General features: G+C 40.4%; 1 protein-coding gene across 1 annotated transcript in view; it reads left to right on the top strand.

Moving 5' to 3' along the window:
- The first annotated feature begins 1,646 nt into the window (after positions 1-1,646).
- Positions 1,647-18,726, top strand: part of LOC129762700 (uncharacterized) — a 36,663-nt gene continuing 19,583 nt past the window's right edge. The window contains exon 1 of the mRNA XM_055761202.1: positions 1,647-1,777. Coding sequence (XP_055617177.1) covers positions 1,754-1,777 — 24 coding nt within the window. The 5' untranslated portion in view covers positions 1,647-1,753. The remainder of the gene's footprint in view (positions 1,778-18,726) is intronic.

The raw sequence follows: 18,726 nt of genomic DNA, 5'->3' as shown, positions 1-18,726 counted from the left end.
GAGCGATCAGCGCTTTGTAGATCGTTATTTTGCTTTCAAAAGTCAAGAAACGATTTATTCTACAAAGCACTCCATATTTTTGAGCTGCCTTCTTTATAGTATAATTAATGTTCTCTTCAAAAAGCAGCGTTTCGTCTAGAATATAACGTCTAAAGGGGGGCTACCATACAAATTAAACACAAATTTCTACATCACTCTAAAATTAATCAAGCAAACGAGACCAAATTTGGCATGTGAAGGTTTTAGGGTGCAATAAATGATTCTATGGTGGTTAGATACTTCACCCTCTCTTAGGGTGGGCTGTCATACAAATGAAAAACAAATTTCTGCATAACTCGAAAACTAATCAAGCAAATGGAGCCAAATTTGGCATGTTAAGATTTTAGGGGGCACGAAACGTTTCTATGGTTAATAGACACCCCTCCCCCCTCTCTAAAGGGGAGAAGAGGGAGGGGTCTGTGTCTGAAAATAATCTGATATTATAATGATGAGTTTTGGTAGAAGTACTAGGAATTTTTTTAGTAAAAGATAAATTCAATGGGGTCGATTAGAAGGTCAATCAATGAACAGTTCTGCGATTGGAACTTGCGCTTAGTAAGAAAATGTGAATGTTTGGAGGTATTGATAACAAAAAACAAATTTTGGGCGGGCCGAAGTTTACCGGGTCAGCTAGTCTACAATAAATGGGTGAAAAAGATTAAAATATCATCTTCAGAATCAGAAATCATCAATAAAATTAATATTGAAGTAGTGTTCGGAATATGAATCAAGTTTCTACGCATGATTCAAATTGCGAAACCATGTAAACTATAAGAAACAAGTACAATAAATATTTGCAAAAGCAAAATCCAATTTTTCCAAAAAAAGACTAGCTAATTGACTTTAGTTTGAGATATCGATCATATGAATCAGTCCAATAGTTTTAAAGTTATGATTTAAAGAAAAATTGATTTTTGCTGTTCTGAATTTGAGACAAAAATGTTCGGAATATGAGTCAGTGACAAAAATGGTGTTCGGAATTGGAGACAAAAGTGATTAAACATATTTTTAGTTTTTCACCATAAATATGTATTTGTAGATCAATTTTATTGTAGTCAAATGAAGAAGAAGGCTCTATTGTATCCAAAAATCAAAATAATTCCGCGAAAGAGTACCATTTTTAGTAATGAGACACTGTTTAATGGCCATCAAAGCTTAAGTGTTCGGAGTATGAAACAAAACGGTATGTACGAATTGATTTTTGTTAGCAAAATAGTGAAATAATAACTGCTCAAATAATAAAAATAATAAGTAGCCTGGCACAGTACATACATTCGAGGGACACATTTTCCTCCGAACAATGGCGCCGGATGTATTGTCACAATTCAAGTGATCTTCCTCATCACAACTGGACCTTATCCGTCCGTTGAAGCTGCGCTGAAGCATTGAAGCCACTCTCGATCTCCATCTCGTCCGTTCGCGCCAATCTTGTCAGTGTTTTTTTTTTTTTTTTTTAGCAGCTGTGTTTAGATTCGTTTTGGGGTGGAGGTGGCGACCGAATGCTATATAGCAGAGTGCCGCCCACGCCTGAAAATTCATTTCATCCGACAACAGCGAGACGCGAAGTTCTGTACACAACACCGGGCGGGAGTGCGCGCGTGTGAAAACTCAACTTGTACCGACTTATCTGATAAGCGTAAGGCTTATCCGACTTCGACACAACTTTCAGTCCTGAGGAGTGTTTGCGAACCAGCGACACGCTGTCCAAGAAACGATGGGATCTGTATCTCATCACAAGGTGAGCAAATCGCGATGTCTTGATAACACAGTTTCGTTGCTGCCAATGTTGTGTTGCGCCGTGTGCTTATCAAGATTGGAAAAGAAGAAGAAGCAGCAAGGTGAAGGAAAAGGAAAATTGCGCAGACAATTCAACAAAAACAAAGTGTGGCTCGTGCCAAGTTTACCTTTCTGCGGGTTGACGAAGATCGTTTGCAAGCGATACGCACTTAATATGAGCAGTCAGTGGAGTGTATATGCGCGCGCGTGATAAGTGAAGAAATGAAATGATTGCTGAACCTTTGAACCGCTCGAGAGACGGCGGAACGCTTGCTAAACTTATGCCTAATTAATAACAAGTTGCCCTCGAAGTGTTTTCGTTATGTGTGAACTGCACCAGTTTTATGCTACTATCGTGAATGTGATGATGACGACAAATGATGACGGGTGATTTCAGCGCGATGTGAGCGTGGAAATTTATCGGATCGGTGGTTCAGAAGGCCTTCATGGTGTCTGCGATGATGCTTAGGAGGGTGGAAAATGTGGAGGAAAACATTTTCGACATAGTTGTTTCAGTAATACGGGTTTGTTCTCGCATTAGTGAAAAGAGAATGAGAAAGTGTCTGAAGACTGATAATCAATACGCGTTATTGATGGACTGAATTGGCGAAACATTGCTCGTCGCGGTCGCTGAGATGGAGTGATAAGGAAATAGCATTTCAAACTAATATTGGTGAATGTGTATTGGACTGTTTGAACAAAGGACGATAGTTTTTTTTTTTTTTTTTTTTTTTTAATTCGTTTATTTTTACAGGCTCAGTTACTTAAGTTTAAAGGAGCCGAATTCTTAAATATAATTTTAAAACTATATATATAAACAATTTTCTTACATCTATGGTTAGTAAGGTGGAAAACCGATTACTCGCGGTGTACTCGAGTTTAGGAGGGTGACATATTTTTAGGAGAAGGATGGGATATAAGGAAATTGTAACAATGTTGATGAACACTCAATTTATAAATCTATTCGTATATCTATAGTGTATTTACATTTCAACTTATTCTACTATTTATAGCAAGGGGACGAATTACCCGCAAAGGAAGGAAAGGAGGGTATAAGGATGTAGGGGCAATCACACACGAAGATCTATAGCTTTAAGGAAAACATATATATGGGACATGTAATCAAGGTCTAACCGAGCCAACACATCTCTCACCGGCACATTGGGCTGTCTTCCTCGGGCCCGAAGGGAGTTTTTTAAATTCGATCTGGCGACCAGATACACCTCGCACGACCAAACAATGTGCTCGATGTCGTGATAACCTTGGCCACAAACGCAGAGATTGCTGCTGGCAAGATTGAAACGGAAGAGTAGTGCATCTAACGAACAGTGATTGGACATGAGTCGGGAGAAGGTGCGAATAAAGTCCCGACTCAAGTCCAGACTTTTGAACCACGGTTTGAGGCTAACCTTAGGGATAATCGAGTGAAACCACCGGCCCAATTCATCTTCATTCCACTTGCGTTGCCAGTTAGCGATGGTATTTTTGCGGACTAAAAAATAAAATTCATTGAAGGCGATTTGACGCTGATAAATATCGCCTTCAATTGCACCTACCTTTGCCAATGAGTCAGCCCACTCGTTACCCAGAATTGAGCAATGTGAAGGGACCCAGACAAAGGTAATGACATAACAGCGTCTGGATAAAGCACTCAAAATTTCTCGTATTCTCTCAAGGAAGTACGGCGAGTGCTTTTCCGGCCTCACTGAACGGATAGCTTCGACAGAGCTAAGACTATCCGTTACAATGTAATAGTGTTCAACAGGTCGTGAGGCGACGCTGTCCAGCGCCCAGTGTATCGCTGCCAATTCAGCAATATACACTGAGCAAGGATTCTGAAGACTGTGTGAGGTGCTAAAAAATTCGTTGAACACTCCAAATCCTGTAGACTCGTTTATAGTGGACCCATCAGTAAAGTACATATTATCGCAATTGATACCCCCATACTTTTCATCGAAGATCGTTGGAGCGATCCTCGATCGTTGGTAATCTGAATATCCATGGATATCTTGCTTCATGGACAGATCAAAATGCACAGAGGAATTGATGTAGTCAGGGAAACAAACACGGTTGGGAATATACGAAGAAGGATCAACCTGCATGGAGATGAATTCATGATATGAACTCATGAATCCGGAGTGAAAATTTAGCTCGATCAGCTGCTCAAAATTTCCGATCACCAATGGGTTCATAACCTTACACCGGATGAGGAACCGACGAGATAATAAATTGAAGCGATCTTTTAGTGGGAGTAGGCCTGCCAAAACCTCAAGACTCATGGTATGCGTTGAGGGCATACATCCCAACGCGATACGGAGACAAAGATACTGAATTCGCTCGAGTTTAATGAGGTGTGTTTTGGCAGCTGATTGAAAACAGAAACTGCCATACTCCATCACTGAGAGAATAGTTGTTCGATACAACATAATAAGATCTTCGGGATGGGCTCCCCACCAGGTGCCGGTAATTGTACGGAGAAAGTTTATTCTTTGTTGGCATTTTTTACTCAGATACCTAATATGGGCCCCCCAAGTACATTTGGAGTCGAACCAGACCCCAAGATACTTGAATGACATAGCATGAGTGATCGGTTTACCCAAAAGTTGAAGCTTTGGTTTTGCTGGTCTATGCTTCCTAGAAAAAACCACCATCTCTGTTTTCTCCGTGGAGAATTCGATCCCTAGCCCAATGGCCCAGGTTGAAAAATTGTTCAAAGTATCTTGTAAGGGTCCTTGCAGGTCGGATTCGTTTGGTCCTACGATAGACACCACTCCATCATCTGCAAGTTGTCTTAGGCTGCAATTTTGTGTAAGGCAATTGTCGATGTCGCTTACATAGAAGTTGTACAAAAGGGGGCTTAAACATGAGCCCTGGGGGAGGCCCATGTAAGAGACCCGACTTACTGCCGAATCTCCGTGAGAAAAGTTCAAATGTTTCTCACAAAGCAAGTTATATAACATATTATTCAATAGAGGCGGCAGACCCCGAGAGTGTAATTTGTCTGATAAAACCTCTATTGAAACAGAATCAAAGGCCCCCTTTATGTCCAAGAATACTGAAGCCATTTGTTTTTTTTCTGCGTAAGCCATTTGAATTTCTGAAGAAAGCAACGCAAGACAATCATTCGTCCCCTTGCCCCTGCGGAACCCATATTGTGTATCTGAGAGTAGGCCATTCGTTTCAACCCATCGATCAAGGCGAAACAAGATCATTTTCTCCAACAATTTCCGTATACAAGACAGCATTGCTATTGGGCGGTACGAATTGAAGTCGGACGCGGGTTTTCCGGGTTTTTGAATAGCTATAACTCGTACTTGTCTCCAATCATCTGGAACAATATTATTCTCCAGAAACCGATTGAATAAATTCAACAAGCGATGTTTCGCCACATCAGGGAGGTTTTTCAGCAAGTTGAACTTAATTCTATCCGATCCCGGAGCAGAATTGTTACATGAGAGCAGAGCAAGAGAGAATTCTACCATCGAAAACTCGGAATCAAGATCGCACCTACCTTGTGGTATATCTCGAACAATTTTTTGCACAGGAGCGGAATCAGGACAAACCTTCCGTGCAAAATTAAAAATCCATCGATGTGAATATTCTTCGCTTTCATTCGTTGAAGAGCGATTTCTCATGTTTCGAGCCACTTTCCATAATTTTTTCATTGACGTTTCTCGTGACAAACCTCCCACGAAATTTCGCCAATAAGCACGTTTTTTCCCTTTGATCAAATTTTTGAACTGATTCTCAAGGGCTAAATACATTTGAAAATTTTCAGGGGTTCCACGTTTCCGAAAAGCTTTAAATGCATTCGATTTTTCTACATAAAGCTTGGAACATTGGCTATCCCACCATAGATTGGGAGGCCTTCGGGAAATGGTGGAACCTGGGATGGGTTTCGTTTGAGCGCGAACCGCGCTGTCATAGATCAAACGAGAAAGGAAGTTATACTCCTCCAATGGAGGTAAACCATCTCTGGAATTGATGGCTAGAGCAATCGCGTCCGCATATTTTTTCCAGTCAATGTGTCTTGTGAGGTCATATGCCATGTTTATAGATTCAGAAGAATTCGACCCAATGGTGATGGAAATTTTGATTGGCAAGTGATCACTACCGTTGGGGTTCTGGATTACATTCCAATTGCAATCTAACGATAGTGAATTCGAGCAAAGCGAGAGGTCAAGAGCACTTGGGTTAGCAGGAGGTTTAGGCACACGTGTTGTTTCCCCAGTGTTCAAAACGGTCATATTGAAGTTGTTACAAAGGTCATATATCAACAATGAACGATTGTCGTCGTACTGTTCCCCCCAGGCAGTTCCGTGAGAGTTGAAGTCTCCCAAGATCAATCGTGGCTCAGGAAGGAGTGAGCACATGTCATCAAGTTGTTTGCGGCTAACCGCAGCTCTCGGAGGCCAATACAAGCTGACAATACAGAGGTCTTTGCCTCTGATGTTTGCATGACAAGCAACAGCTTCGATCCCTCCAATAGGTGGAAGGTCAATTCTAAAAAATGAGTGGTACTTATTGATCCCCAATAGCACCCCTCCGTATCTGTCATCACGGTCCAAGCGTATAATATTGAAATCGTGGAAAGAGATATCATCTCGCGAAGAAAGCCAAGTTTCGGACAGAGCAAAAACATCACAATTGAAGTTATGAATTAAAAATTTGAATGTATCCAATTTAGGGATAAGACTACGACAATTCCACTGTAAAACAGTGATATCTCCGACCTCTCTATTTGAATTAGACATCAAGAGAGATAATCATTGCAAGGAGGGGTCATGTTTGCATCAATTGTTGCAAAATTGTCTTTAATACTGGAAGCATTGAGATGACAAGGGTTCTGATGGAGTCGGAAACATTAAAACACTTGAAGATTTGGTTCAAAAGGTCAGACAACTTTATAAATCCCGATTGGGAAGTTGAACTGGAAGGAATAACAGGGACAGTTGGGGTTTTTGATGTCCCCTCGAGTGCTGGGCCATTCGAAGGTGAATTATTCCCACGGAAACCAGGAGGAACCTGATTTTGCTTGTCCGCTGCACTCGATTTTTTAGGCATGCTAACAGGGGGTATCACCGGAGGGGCTTGTCCTTGAACTTTGGGAGTGGTCACATTTTTGCGCCAGGGATTCCCTTGGAAAATGAACGGGGTGCCCCCGTTAGCTGTGTCCGCTTCTATTTCGTCAACGGGCAACGTGGCGAAGACATTTTGTGTGTTGATTGGTTGTTGTTGTTGGGCCAGTGGAGAAGCGCCCTTTAAAATATCCGCAAAAGTGCGTTTCGAGCGTTCCTTCAAAGAGCGCTTCTGTTTCTCCCAGCGATTCTTGTAATTTTCACAAACTGAGAGCTCGTGTGGGGATCGCCCGCAATATGGACATTTATGCTCAGTCGCACTGCAGGATTTCCCCTCATGTTGCTCTCCGCAAGTGGCACAGCGCTCCTTGTTGGCACAATAATCCGAAGTGTGACCAACTGACTTGCATTTGTTGCAAGACATGGGCTTTGGCACGAAGAGTCGCACAGGTAGTCTCAATTTGTCCACCATAACGTAGTCAGGGAGGGCGGCACCAGCAAAGCTGACTCGAAACGAGTCGGACGGCGTAAATTTAGTTTGGTCCCCATCATGGGAAAGTTTCCCGAGTTGGCGACAGTCCAAGATTTTCACTTCCATTGAGGGGAGCTTCTTGTACTTGCCTTTTCCTTCTGCTTTTATTTGTTCGCTCGTCAGACCCGTTTCAGTTATCACCACCTCAATTTCTACGTTATGGGAGGGTATAAATGTTCGATATTCGAGAGTGAAATGTTGATCAGCAACAATCTCGTTTGCGTGTTTCCGTTCATTCACGACAACTCGCAATTTGTTCGGTCTAACCCTGCGAATTTCAGATACAGAAGTGTATCTGGCCAGATCTTTCATGATCTGAATCACGTTAAGGTTTTTTCCTTTCGGTTTTGGCCGGAGGAAAACAACCCAAGGGCCAGTTCCAGGTGCATCTTCTGGATAAACTCTGACACGTGGAGCGGAGACAACAGAGGGGGAAGACGAGGACGAGGACGAGGATGAGGACGAGGATGAGGATGAGGACGAGGACGAGGATTGGGTTGGATCGGAAGCATCAGAAGGGGGAAGCGAAATCGATGATGGGAGAGGGGGAGTGGAAGTAACAGTGGGTTGAGAAGGGAGGCTTGCAATTTTCTTAGAGGGGGGCTTGGTAGGATGAGCGGATTCGTCCCCAGAAGAATTATCTTCCTTATGAGGGACTCATTTATGTTTTTTCCCAGATCTTGTATGAGATTCATTATCGGAGATCTCCATCTCTGGAGATCCTCCACTATTCTCCATTCAAAAAAATGTCTGTCTTATTTCTAAATTATTATTGATTTTAACAATAATCTTAAAAAAATAGCAAAAAAAAAAATTATGATAATAATATCAAACAATGAACAAATCTATTAAATAATAATATTAATAATAAATATGTGTACCTTAATATATAAGTTGTTCCAATAATGCGCTCTACTGCCCTAATCAGGGAGAGACAGAGGCTACGCGCTACGGAGACAACACAATAGCGCAAGAATAGCTTACGCAGCCACGTGATGATGAATCCCGTTTGCGACAGTCACGCGATGGCGATCCCGTTATGCCGAATCAGTTCAACAGCCGCAATCCGGCTCGCTGCAAGAGAGCTGCTTCCTTTGTTCCTTCGTTCCACTTCACAAATGGTCAGGTCGAAAGCGGACAGCAATGACCTTCACTCGTACACGGTTCACTCGTACCAATAGCACAATAGCAAAAGTGGCAACGCACAATACCGACACTGAACTTTACTCGTCAAGAGTTGGATAGCGAATGAAAGGACGATAGTTAGTGAGCGCAATTAAATCTTCCTTTTTGTAATAACTTTTCTATGATTCACAGGATTTTTCATAATACGATCAGTACATTTGAGTTGTGAGGCGAATTATTTTAAGTTACTTCTCAATATGTTTTTATTCAATAGTTTCAACGGATAGACATTTGTTTCAAGGGAGTATACTCTAGATCACGGGTTCTCAAACTAGTTTGAGCAATAGACCCCTTTTCCAGAATTAAGTGATACCTCAGACCCCTATAGCCAAATATTCTAAACAAAAATCTTTTTCTAGTTTTTGTCTTATTCACACAAAATTATTACTAACTAGCTGACCCGACGAACTTCGTTCCGCCCAAAATAGATTTTTTGATTTGAATACTTTCAAACATCCACGTTTTCTTACTAAGTGAACGTTAGTAAGTCCAATCATTGAACGCTTCATTGATTGATTACCATTTGACCATTTACAATTTCCTTTTACTATAAATTGTCTAGTACTTCTACAAAAATTCGTCCTTATAATATAAATTTTTTTTCCAGACACAATTCTCGTTCAAGTTTCTTCAAGCATGTGGAATACATGTTTGATACAGAGAATATGACAAAATAAAGACAGCTCAAATCGGACCATTCCTTCCTCGGGTTTAGGGCACACCAACACATTTGGCCTTCCATTTTTGTTTATATAGATAGAAGATATAGGAATGCGTTATTCCCTCTGAAAATCCTATTCCACTTTCGAACAAAAATCAATTTCGTTAGCGCCAACATCAAATGGACTAACAACGCTTAGCTAATTGAGGAACATATGCAATTTTCCGAATTTTCCGATTTTTCTCTCCGCTATATTGATCTACGGGAAGAGACGAATACAATAGAAAATAAAGAAGGCTAAAATCGGACCATCCCTTCTTCGGGTTTTCCGCTTACCAACAGATTTTGCCTGACATTTTTATTTATATAGATTTAAAAACATTGCGGTTGGTTGACCTGTTATAAGGCAGTAACAAACTATATTGCCACCCACAGAAAATATTTTTTTTGCCGCACTTGGAATATTATTTCAATATTTTGCTTGACAAAAGACTTCTAAAAGTATCTGTAGTACTCCAATTTTGTTAGGGTCAAAAATGCTGAATGTGTACGATATTAATGTGGGAGTCATTTTTATGTAAAAAAAACCGCGATTTCAGAGCGTCGGAAAAAAATCTGTTTAAATTCGTTGAACATGCAACAAATTGATCATTTTTTCAATTTAGGATCTACTGTGTAATTCATGCAGTTTCTTCAATAAAAAATGGAGTATTCGATGAAACATTCCAATTTTATGTTTTTCTATATAAAAACAATTTTTTTCATTGCACTAGAGATATTGTTTTTATTTTTGTATAACCAAAAGCACAATAAAATGACAACTATTGCCACCATTTTTTTCAAATGTTCCAATAGTTTATTCTTTACCAAAGATATTGTGTTCTTCCTCATGTAAGGATTATATTCTCTGAAGTTTGAGTCGGTTCCTTGCCTAGTTTCCACGGCCTTATAAAGGGTTAAGCCAGAGTTGTCAGGTGTATTGAACAGACATCTGGATGTTGGAAAATCAAAAGTCTGGATTTTTGTCGACATTTTTTTATATTTAATTGCGAATTCTATTGAACACTTTCACGAGAGCGTCGTTTGACGTTTGTGGAAGGGGACACGGTTCGCTGATGAGCAATGACAATGAAGTGTCTTTCTCAAGGCAGGTGAAGAAGGAGTGTGGATTGAGTTTGTCCACAAGGGACTAGTCCGAATGAGCTAATATTTTGCATAGGGTATATTATCGTACACATCAACATTTCGTAGCAAGTTCCGAATGAAAAATCGAGAAAACTATTTTTATTGGCACCCTAAACCATACTTTTCGTTTCGTATTTCGAAAATAAGTCCCAGAGTGCCGATTTTCGATAAAACATTTTTTTCGAGATGACGTTTCATGCCATTTTGAGACATTTGGCATAAAAAATCAAATTTCGAAAAACCCCGATTTCAGCTCAGGCTGGCCTCCCAATCCCTTCGGTGAAATTAGTGATGCCATTTTGAATAACTGTTTAAATAAAACTAGCCCAAACTAGCTTTCCAAACGAACTCAATAAAGTCAAAAGTGATTGCAGATTTTTTTTAAATCTGGAAAAATCTGGGCACCGTGCGGAAAATCTGGACTAGACAAATGACGGTTTGGATATCTGGATGCTTGTAAAATGATGATGTATGTAAAATTAAATAAATATTAATTTAATTGTAAATATGTTAATACAAAAAACTCACAAACACTGGAGTAGGCAATTAATTTTTAAAAAAATCGCACGTTAATGAGAATTTGTTTTTAGATAAGTTTTATGAGATAAACCTGGTGACTTTCTTCCTATTTCTAATTTCTAATTTCATAATTTCTAATAATCTCTAATTAATTTAATTTAGTGAATGAGTGTATATAAGTTCCAACAAATTTCAGAACGCAAATGCCAAATGCATTTGTCAAATTTATCATCTCATACGAACTTATACGCGCTCACCTATTTGTTGAGATTCTGAATAGTACAATAAAAGTACTTTCTACAAGAAATCATGTTGGATCTCGTAACAAAACTTATACGGTATCTTGAAAGTTAATTAATGGGGGTCAATTTTTAGACCTCGTCGACTCCCAAAATCAATTTTCGTTCATGTCGACCCCTGAGAAACCAATATCGACCGCAAGGGTAATTTAAAAGGCTGTCATTCTACGATCAATAATTGAAAGAGAATGGAATATAAAACATTTTAATGATTAAAGTCTTCGGGTTGAAAATTGTTTCTATTCAAAGTTTTTTTTGCATATGTTCGTTACCCCAAGAATGTAGGCAAAATCGTTTTCCTACACACAGAAAATATTTTCATTACTTTTCCTACTCACTTCTTATTTGATTTCAAGAGCGTCTGTTGTAGACTTAGATAAACTTATTTTCTCTATCCTCCGAGAGCGAGCGAGGCGAACTTGTCGAAATCACTGACTTCTTCCAATAAATGATGTACACAGATGTAGAGTTGTATGATAAGAGAGAGTTTTATTTATCCACTTCGGGCTTTTATATAATGCGATACCAATAGACAGAGGAAACAGTAGAATTCAAAATAATTCATAATATTCAAGCTTGTGTAATTTCAGTACATTGGATTGAAGGTGTTCCATACTTATAGCATGCACGGAAAAGTATTTCTGAATACATTATCGTATAAAAAATGCAATATCAAACACACATGCCCCCGTTGAAACTCCCTAGTTTCAACACTTCGACATCCAGGTCCTCCACTTCAGTGCATCCGCATGCGAACCCTATCCTATTTTGGTTCGGTCAACACTTGGTCCTCGATTGTTCCTGGCTTCTGTGGGACGTCTATTGGGAGGATGCATACCTCGGTGACGGCGCGTTTGAACAGTCCATTTGCGGTGCGAACTAGGACGTTTGTACAATGCGTCCTAAGTTCCACTGTAGAGGTGGGAGGTTCTCTTGTTTGACCAATACCAAAATGCCTTCGATGGGATGGAGCTGCGTTTCGGTTTGCCATTTCGGTTTGCCATTTCGGTCGTTGATGGAGTTGACTCACGTAATCGCGGGACCACCGGCGCCAAAAATCTTGGACGGATCGTCTTAGCTCCTGGAATCGATTCAGTCGATTAAGTTCTAAATTTGATATATCTGGTTCAGGAATAGAGAACATTGGCTCTCCTATTATGAAATGACCTGGTGTCAATGCATTTAAATCTTCTGCATTGTCAGACAACTGCGTTAGTGGTCTGGAGTTTAGTATACTCTCAATTTGAGTCACAGCTGTTACCATTTCGTCAAGCCGAAGTGCTTTACTTCCCAAAATTCGACGGAAATGAAATTTAAAAGATTTTATACCTGCTTCCCACAAGCCTCCGAAGTGAGGGGAACGAGCTGGAATAAAATTAAAATTAATTCCTTGTTGTAAACAAAAACTGTTCCAAGACTCATGTTTAAATTGGTCGAGAAATTGTAAGCGAAGTTCTTTGAGCTCTCGATTTGCTCCAACAAAGGCGGTTGCATTGTCACAGTACAGGTTTACTAAACGTCCACGTCTGGCAATAAAGCGTTTCATTGCATTTATACAAGCCTGTGACGATAAATCATACACGATTTCCAGGTGGATGGCTTTCGAGACCATACAAATAAAATTCGCAACGTAAATTTTAACCGACGCACCCCGACCTACGAGTGGACGAACGAGGAAAGGTCCACAATAATCTAATCCACAGTTCGAAAATATTCGCACTGGCGTAATCCTCACTTCAGGGAGTGGAGCCATGATTTGATTACTCATCCGAGGATTACAACGAAAACATTGGATGCATTCACGAACTATTTTTCGTGTAATCTTCCTTCCATGCAATGGCCAAAAACGTTGACGAATGGTTGATAATAATAATGTAGGACCAGAATGCAACGTTTGAAGATGGATTGACCGAGCAATTAAAAATGTAATTTTGTGGTTTGAAGGTAACAGGATCGGACATCTGGTATCCAAAAGTGCGGACAATCTTTCGAGGCGCCCTTTGATTCGAAGTAAACCAAAATCATCCAAATACACATTTAAACCTTTCAATAGCGATTTGAAATTAATTTCAGGCTGAGTGCAGTCTTCACCTTTCATTTTATTAATTGATTTAAATTCATTCGGGAAAGAACATTCTTGTGCAACTCGAATTAATAGTTTCAGTGTAGTGTTTAACTCGTTTGGTGTTAACGGACCAGTAATTTTTAAATGCTTCTTCGAAGTATTGTAGAAAAATCTCGTACACCATGAAACGACTTTCAACAATTTCGACAGCTCCGAAAATCTTTCAAAAATGTCCCAATGCTCATGAGCACTATTTTGAGTGAGCAACGATACGACAAGTCTACGTTCAGTTGAATGTATATCATTTTCACCTGTTGCAGATTCAATAATTGACCAAAGATGTTCAGGTTTCAATAAAAATTCTGGACCATGCCACCACAATTTATCATTTAAAATTTGTTTCGGCTGAGCTCCTCGAGATATTTGATCAGCTGGGTTCATTTCTGATGGAACATGCCTCCATGTATGTCCGTCAGAAAGTTTTTGAATTTCTGAAATTCTATTCGATACGAACGTTTTCCAAGCAAATGACGGTGAATTAATCCAGTGCAATACCACTGACGAATCTGTCCAAAATACCACAGATCCAGAAAATTCTGTGGAAGTTAGAATTTGATTAATCAGTTGACTGCCTAGCAAAGCAGCACACAATTCCAAGCGAGGGATTGATCCTCTAAAGGAGCAACTCTCGATTTAGTGATTAGTAGGTTGCTTATTCTTCCACCACTCGTGTTAGTAGAAACTATATATACGCAGCATCCATAGCCTCGTTCGGATGCGTCACAAAAACAATGGATCGCATATGACGTACTAGTGATTACACGTCGAGGCACTCTCAACTGGTGCAGTAGCGGCAGTTGTTCGCGATAATCTTGCCACCAGTCTTTCAACTCATCCGGGAGTGGTTCATCCCACGTATGCTGACCTATCCATAAACGCTGTACGAAGATTTTAGCTGCTGCAACTACCGATCCGACTAGGCCCATGGGGTCGAATAATTGGGCCATTTCCGATACAACAACGCGTTTAGAGATCGTATCTGTGCTGGATAAATCTGGAATTTTGGAAGCAAATTGATCGATGTGAGGATTCCAGAGCAACCCTAGAGTTTTCACTGACGACGACCTATCTATTTCAATCTCACTCGGCATCTCAATTAGGTCAGGGGGTATTTCCCGTAAAACTTTCGCGTCATTAGCACACCATTTCCGAAGACTGAAACCGCCGGCGGCTAATAGCAGCCTTAACTGCGCTGCAGCATTGACAACGTCGTTCAAATTGTCACCACCAGCCAATGTATCGTCAACATAAGTGTTTTTCCTAATTATTTTTGCACCTAACGGAAACCGCGACTCTTCATCATCTGCCAATTGCATCAAAACTCGCGTAGCTTGGAAAGGAGCACACGTTGTGCCATATGTAACTGTTGTCAATTGAAATATTGAAAGTGGATCAGTCGAATTTATTCTCCAAAAAATTTGAAGCCAACGTCGATCCTCCGGATGAACCCAAATTTGTCTGAACATTTTTTCAATGTCAGCGATGAACACATACCTTGGGATTCGAAAATTTAAAACAATCGATACTAAAGTTGGTTGAACCGTTGGTCCGGCATATAAAACGTCATTTAACGATAATTGATTACCTTCATTACACGAATCATCAAAAACTACACGTATTTTTGTTGTGGTACTATCAGGGCGGATTACAGGATGGTGAAGTAGAAAAGTAAATGGTTTACCTGTATGCGTAGTGCGCTGCATGTGCCCCAATCTTGCGTACTCATCCATGAATTGATGATAGCTGTCACGGAGGTTCGAGTCCGTCCTGAAACGCCGTTCAGTTGATAGGAACCGGCGCTGAGCCAGCTGATACGCGTCTCCAAGATAGGGTAACCGGTCTTCGCGTAGCGGTAGTCTAACCACGTATCTTCCATCAGGTTCCCGCGACACAGTTCTTCTAAAATGATCTTCACACCGTTGCTCGTCTAAAGTTAACGCTCTACCGACGTCGAAATTTTCAATTTCCCAAAACTTTTGGAGCATTGTTTCTAGACTATTGGCGGTACTAATAATGCAAATCGGCGATTGATTTGCAGCAGATGAATACATTCCCGACACCACGAATCCGAATACGGTACTCTGTAATAGAGGATAACCTTGAGCAAACGAAATTCGGCTAGATTCTAGCAACAAAAAGAATAATTCCGCGCCGACGAGAACATCAACTCCCGCACTAATGTTAAAACGAGGATCAGCGAGCACTACATTCGACGGTATATTCCATTTCGAAATGTTGATGTTTTTACTGGGCAAAATCGCCGGTATTTTCGGGATAACCAGACATGACACTGCAGCTTCAAATTTGCTTACTCGAGACTTTATATTAAGCATAACTGTTTCCGTGATATGTACTTTTCCCATGCCGACACCGATCACATCCACGTTTGTTTTACTACGCTTGAGTCCAAGTTTCATAACTAGGGACTCCGAAACGAAATTACACTGCGAACAACTGTCCAACACGATACGCACGAAGTGATTACGATCGAACAAATCTTTCACCTTGATCAAGGCTGTTGCTAGAAACACTTCACACCCGATATTACGCGACGGATACATCTGTGTTAAGGTTGACTCTGGCTTATTTCCTTCAGAGTGTGCAGATAATGAACTCACTGTGGTAGATGTAGTCGACGAGAGAGTCGCGAGGGTATGAACCACTGGCATATGCGTAGATTTCGAACCCGACGGTGATGTATTATACGATTGCGTATTGTACTGATTAGGATATAATTGTTCTTCACTTTCTACCGATTGTCCATTAGCGATAAATGAGTGCGATACTCTCGAGTTAGTTTGTAATAGTGTGTGATGCCGATTTCCACACACTCCACAATTAGCCGAGTTACAATTTTTAGCCATGTGATAACCACCTAGACAATTTATACACAATTTATATCGTTTGGCAAGATTAAAACGCAGCTTTGGCGGTAAACTCTTATATTGTACACAGTTATACAAAAAATGACTCTGCTTACACTGAGGGCATCTAATCGAAGGTTCGGTGGCGACCAATGTCGAACCCGTTTTGGTTGGTCGCTTCTCATCATTGCTAAATACACTTGCATTTTGGGATAGTTTCACTGATAGTAACATACGAGCTTGTTTTCTGACGAAGTTCACTAATTGTTCTTACTTTGGTCGCTCATTATCTTTGCACTGTTTTTCCCATTCCCTTAATGTCACTGAGTCTAAACGACGACTTAAACTCTCCACGAGGACCGAATTCCAGTGACGATCTGGACCCTCCAATTGGTTCAGCACACTAACATGGCGATCAAATTGATCGAGCAATTCGGATAGCCCTGAAGCAGATTCGCGTTTCAATGTAGGAATAGAGAACAATGCAGAGATATGACGCTTAATCAATAGGTTAGGATTATCATACCTTTCTTCGATAGCTTTCAACGCAATTTGATAATTTTCGGTGGATACGAGAATTGACGAAATTATTTGATGTGCTTCACCTTTCAATGCAGCCTTCAAATAATGCATTTTTTGAACGGAAGTTAGCTGCCCATTGGCGTGAACAAGCGACTTGAAAAGATCTCGGAACTCAATCCACTTTTCCGGATTCCCATCGAATTCTGGGATTCTAATCTCCGGAAGACGAATTGCTTGTGTGATTTGTGGCTGTACCTGACCTGTCGGTACTCGAGAAGTTGAAACGAGATTATCACGAGGCAATTTTGTGATTAGAGAGGATTTGAGATCAACATAAATGTTCTGGAATGACACACGTTGTTCTGAAAGGTCCTCAGAATCTTCGGATTCCTCATATATTTCGATTTCATCCTGTATTTCACAAAATCTTTTCCATAGATCATCGAGTAGATCTATTCTAACCTGTATTTGATGAACCATGCCTTCATGGTATTCATCATTAAAAGTTTTTATAAGCTGCGCGGAGCCGAGAATGTTCGACCTACGTCTGTGTAAAATTTTTAACCGATTCACTACACTAGTGAGAGTTTTTCTCATTGCAGGTGTTGGCATGATCTCGGACAATCAACGAGATAAATGTGACGTACCTGGTAACTGAGTCGGTTTTTCGATGAACGAGATGAATAAGAGAAGTTGAGGCAACTTCACGCTTTCGGAGGTGACGACGGCTGGTCACGTGTTCTTGATGTAGAATTCGTCGATCAATTGCTTCGAGTCAGCCAAAGGGGGCTCAGACACATTCGAATTGTACTGCTGTGACACACTTTTGACCCGATAGTTATCCGGCAAGACGATTCCCGGGTTTCGGCACCACTGTTGAAGACTTAGATATACTTATTTTCTCTATCCTCCGAGAGCGAGCGAGGCGAACTTGTCGAAATCACTGACTTCTTCCAATAAATGATAAATGATGTACACAGATGTATAGTTGTATGATAAGAGAGAGTTTTATTTATCCACTTCGGGCTTTTATATAATGCGATACCAATAGACAGAGGAAACAGTAGAATTCAAAATAATTCATAATATTCAAGCTTGTGTAATTTCAGTACATTGGATTGAAGGTGTTCCATACTTATAGCATGCACGGAAAAGTATTTCTGAATACATTATCGTATAAAAAATGCAATATCAAACAGCCGATATTTCGAATCACCCTAAAATAAAAATGGGCACCCTAACAAAAAAATAAAAAAAAACCGGTCTAATAGTTTGCGATAAAGAACGAAACTAGCACTTTTTACGAAAACCTGAGAACTACTCTATCAGTTTGACACGGAATGGTTGTATATATATTACCTTCGAAACGTAGTATAAGAATTTCTCAAGTTTTGTTTGTAGTTGGACAAATACCTGTTTTAATACAAAATGACAAATGCAAACTTTTGCCCCATAGTGGGGGCAAAAGTGCGCACTTATTGAATTGAACTTCTGAGATAACTTGTTACAAACATTATTACTTCCGGGGTCAGACGGACCTCCCGCAACACCTCGGTTCCTGGTCTGAGCCTCGGGAACCTTTGAGGTTGGGCTCTCAAGGCCTCTTTTAATGCTGGCAAGCTCGAGCTTGAGGCCAATCGCTCTCAGGGTCGGCTTCTTCGGGGAAAAAGCTGATCAAGGCTCGGATGTGGAGTATGGAAAAGCGTGTAGATATAATTTTTATGTTTTTTTTATTACCTAACCTTACAGTTCTGTGTTGGTGTATGTCAGTTTGTGGTGTTTCCTTCGCTGGAATCGTGATCGTTGTTCGCTTGATGGGTTCTTCGCACGTTGCTCGTTCTCCTCTTCGAGGTTATAAGGATCCTTTTAAGGCTCTAAAACAACGGGTCCTGATATTTCCCCACTTGTGGACTCACTATATTTTAGGACTACTGATTATTT

Source organism: Toxorhynchites rutilus, chromosome 1, assembly GCF_029784135.1.
Source record: "Toxorhynchites rutilus septentrionalis strain SRP chromosome 1, ASM2978413v1, whole genome shotgun sequence".
Taxonomy (NCBI): Eukaryota; Metazoa; Arthropoda; class Insecta; order Diptera; family Culicidae; genus Toxorhynchites; species Toxorhynchites rutilus.
This window is presented reverse-complemented; position numbering and strand designations above follow the sequence as displayed.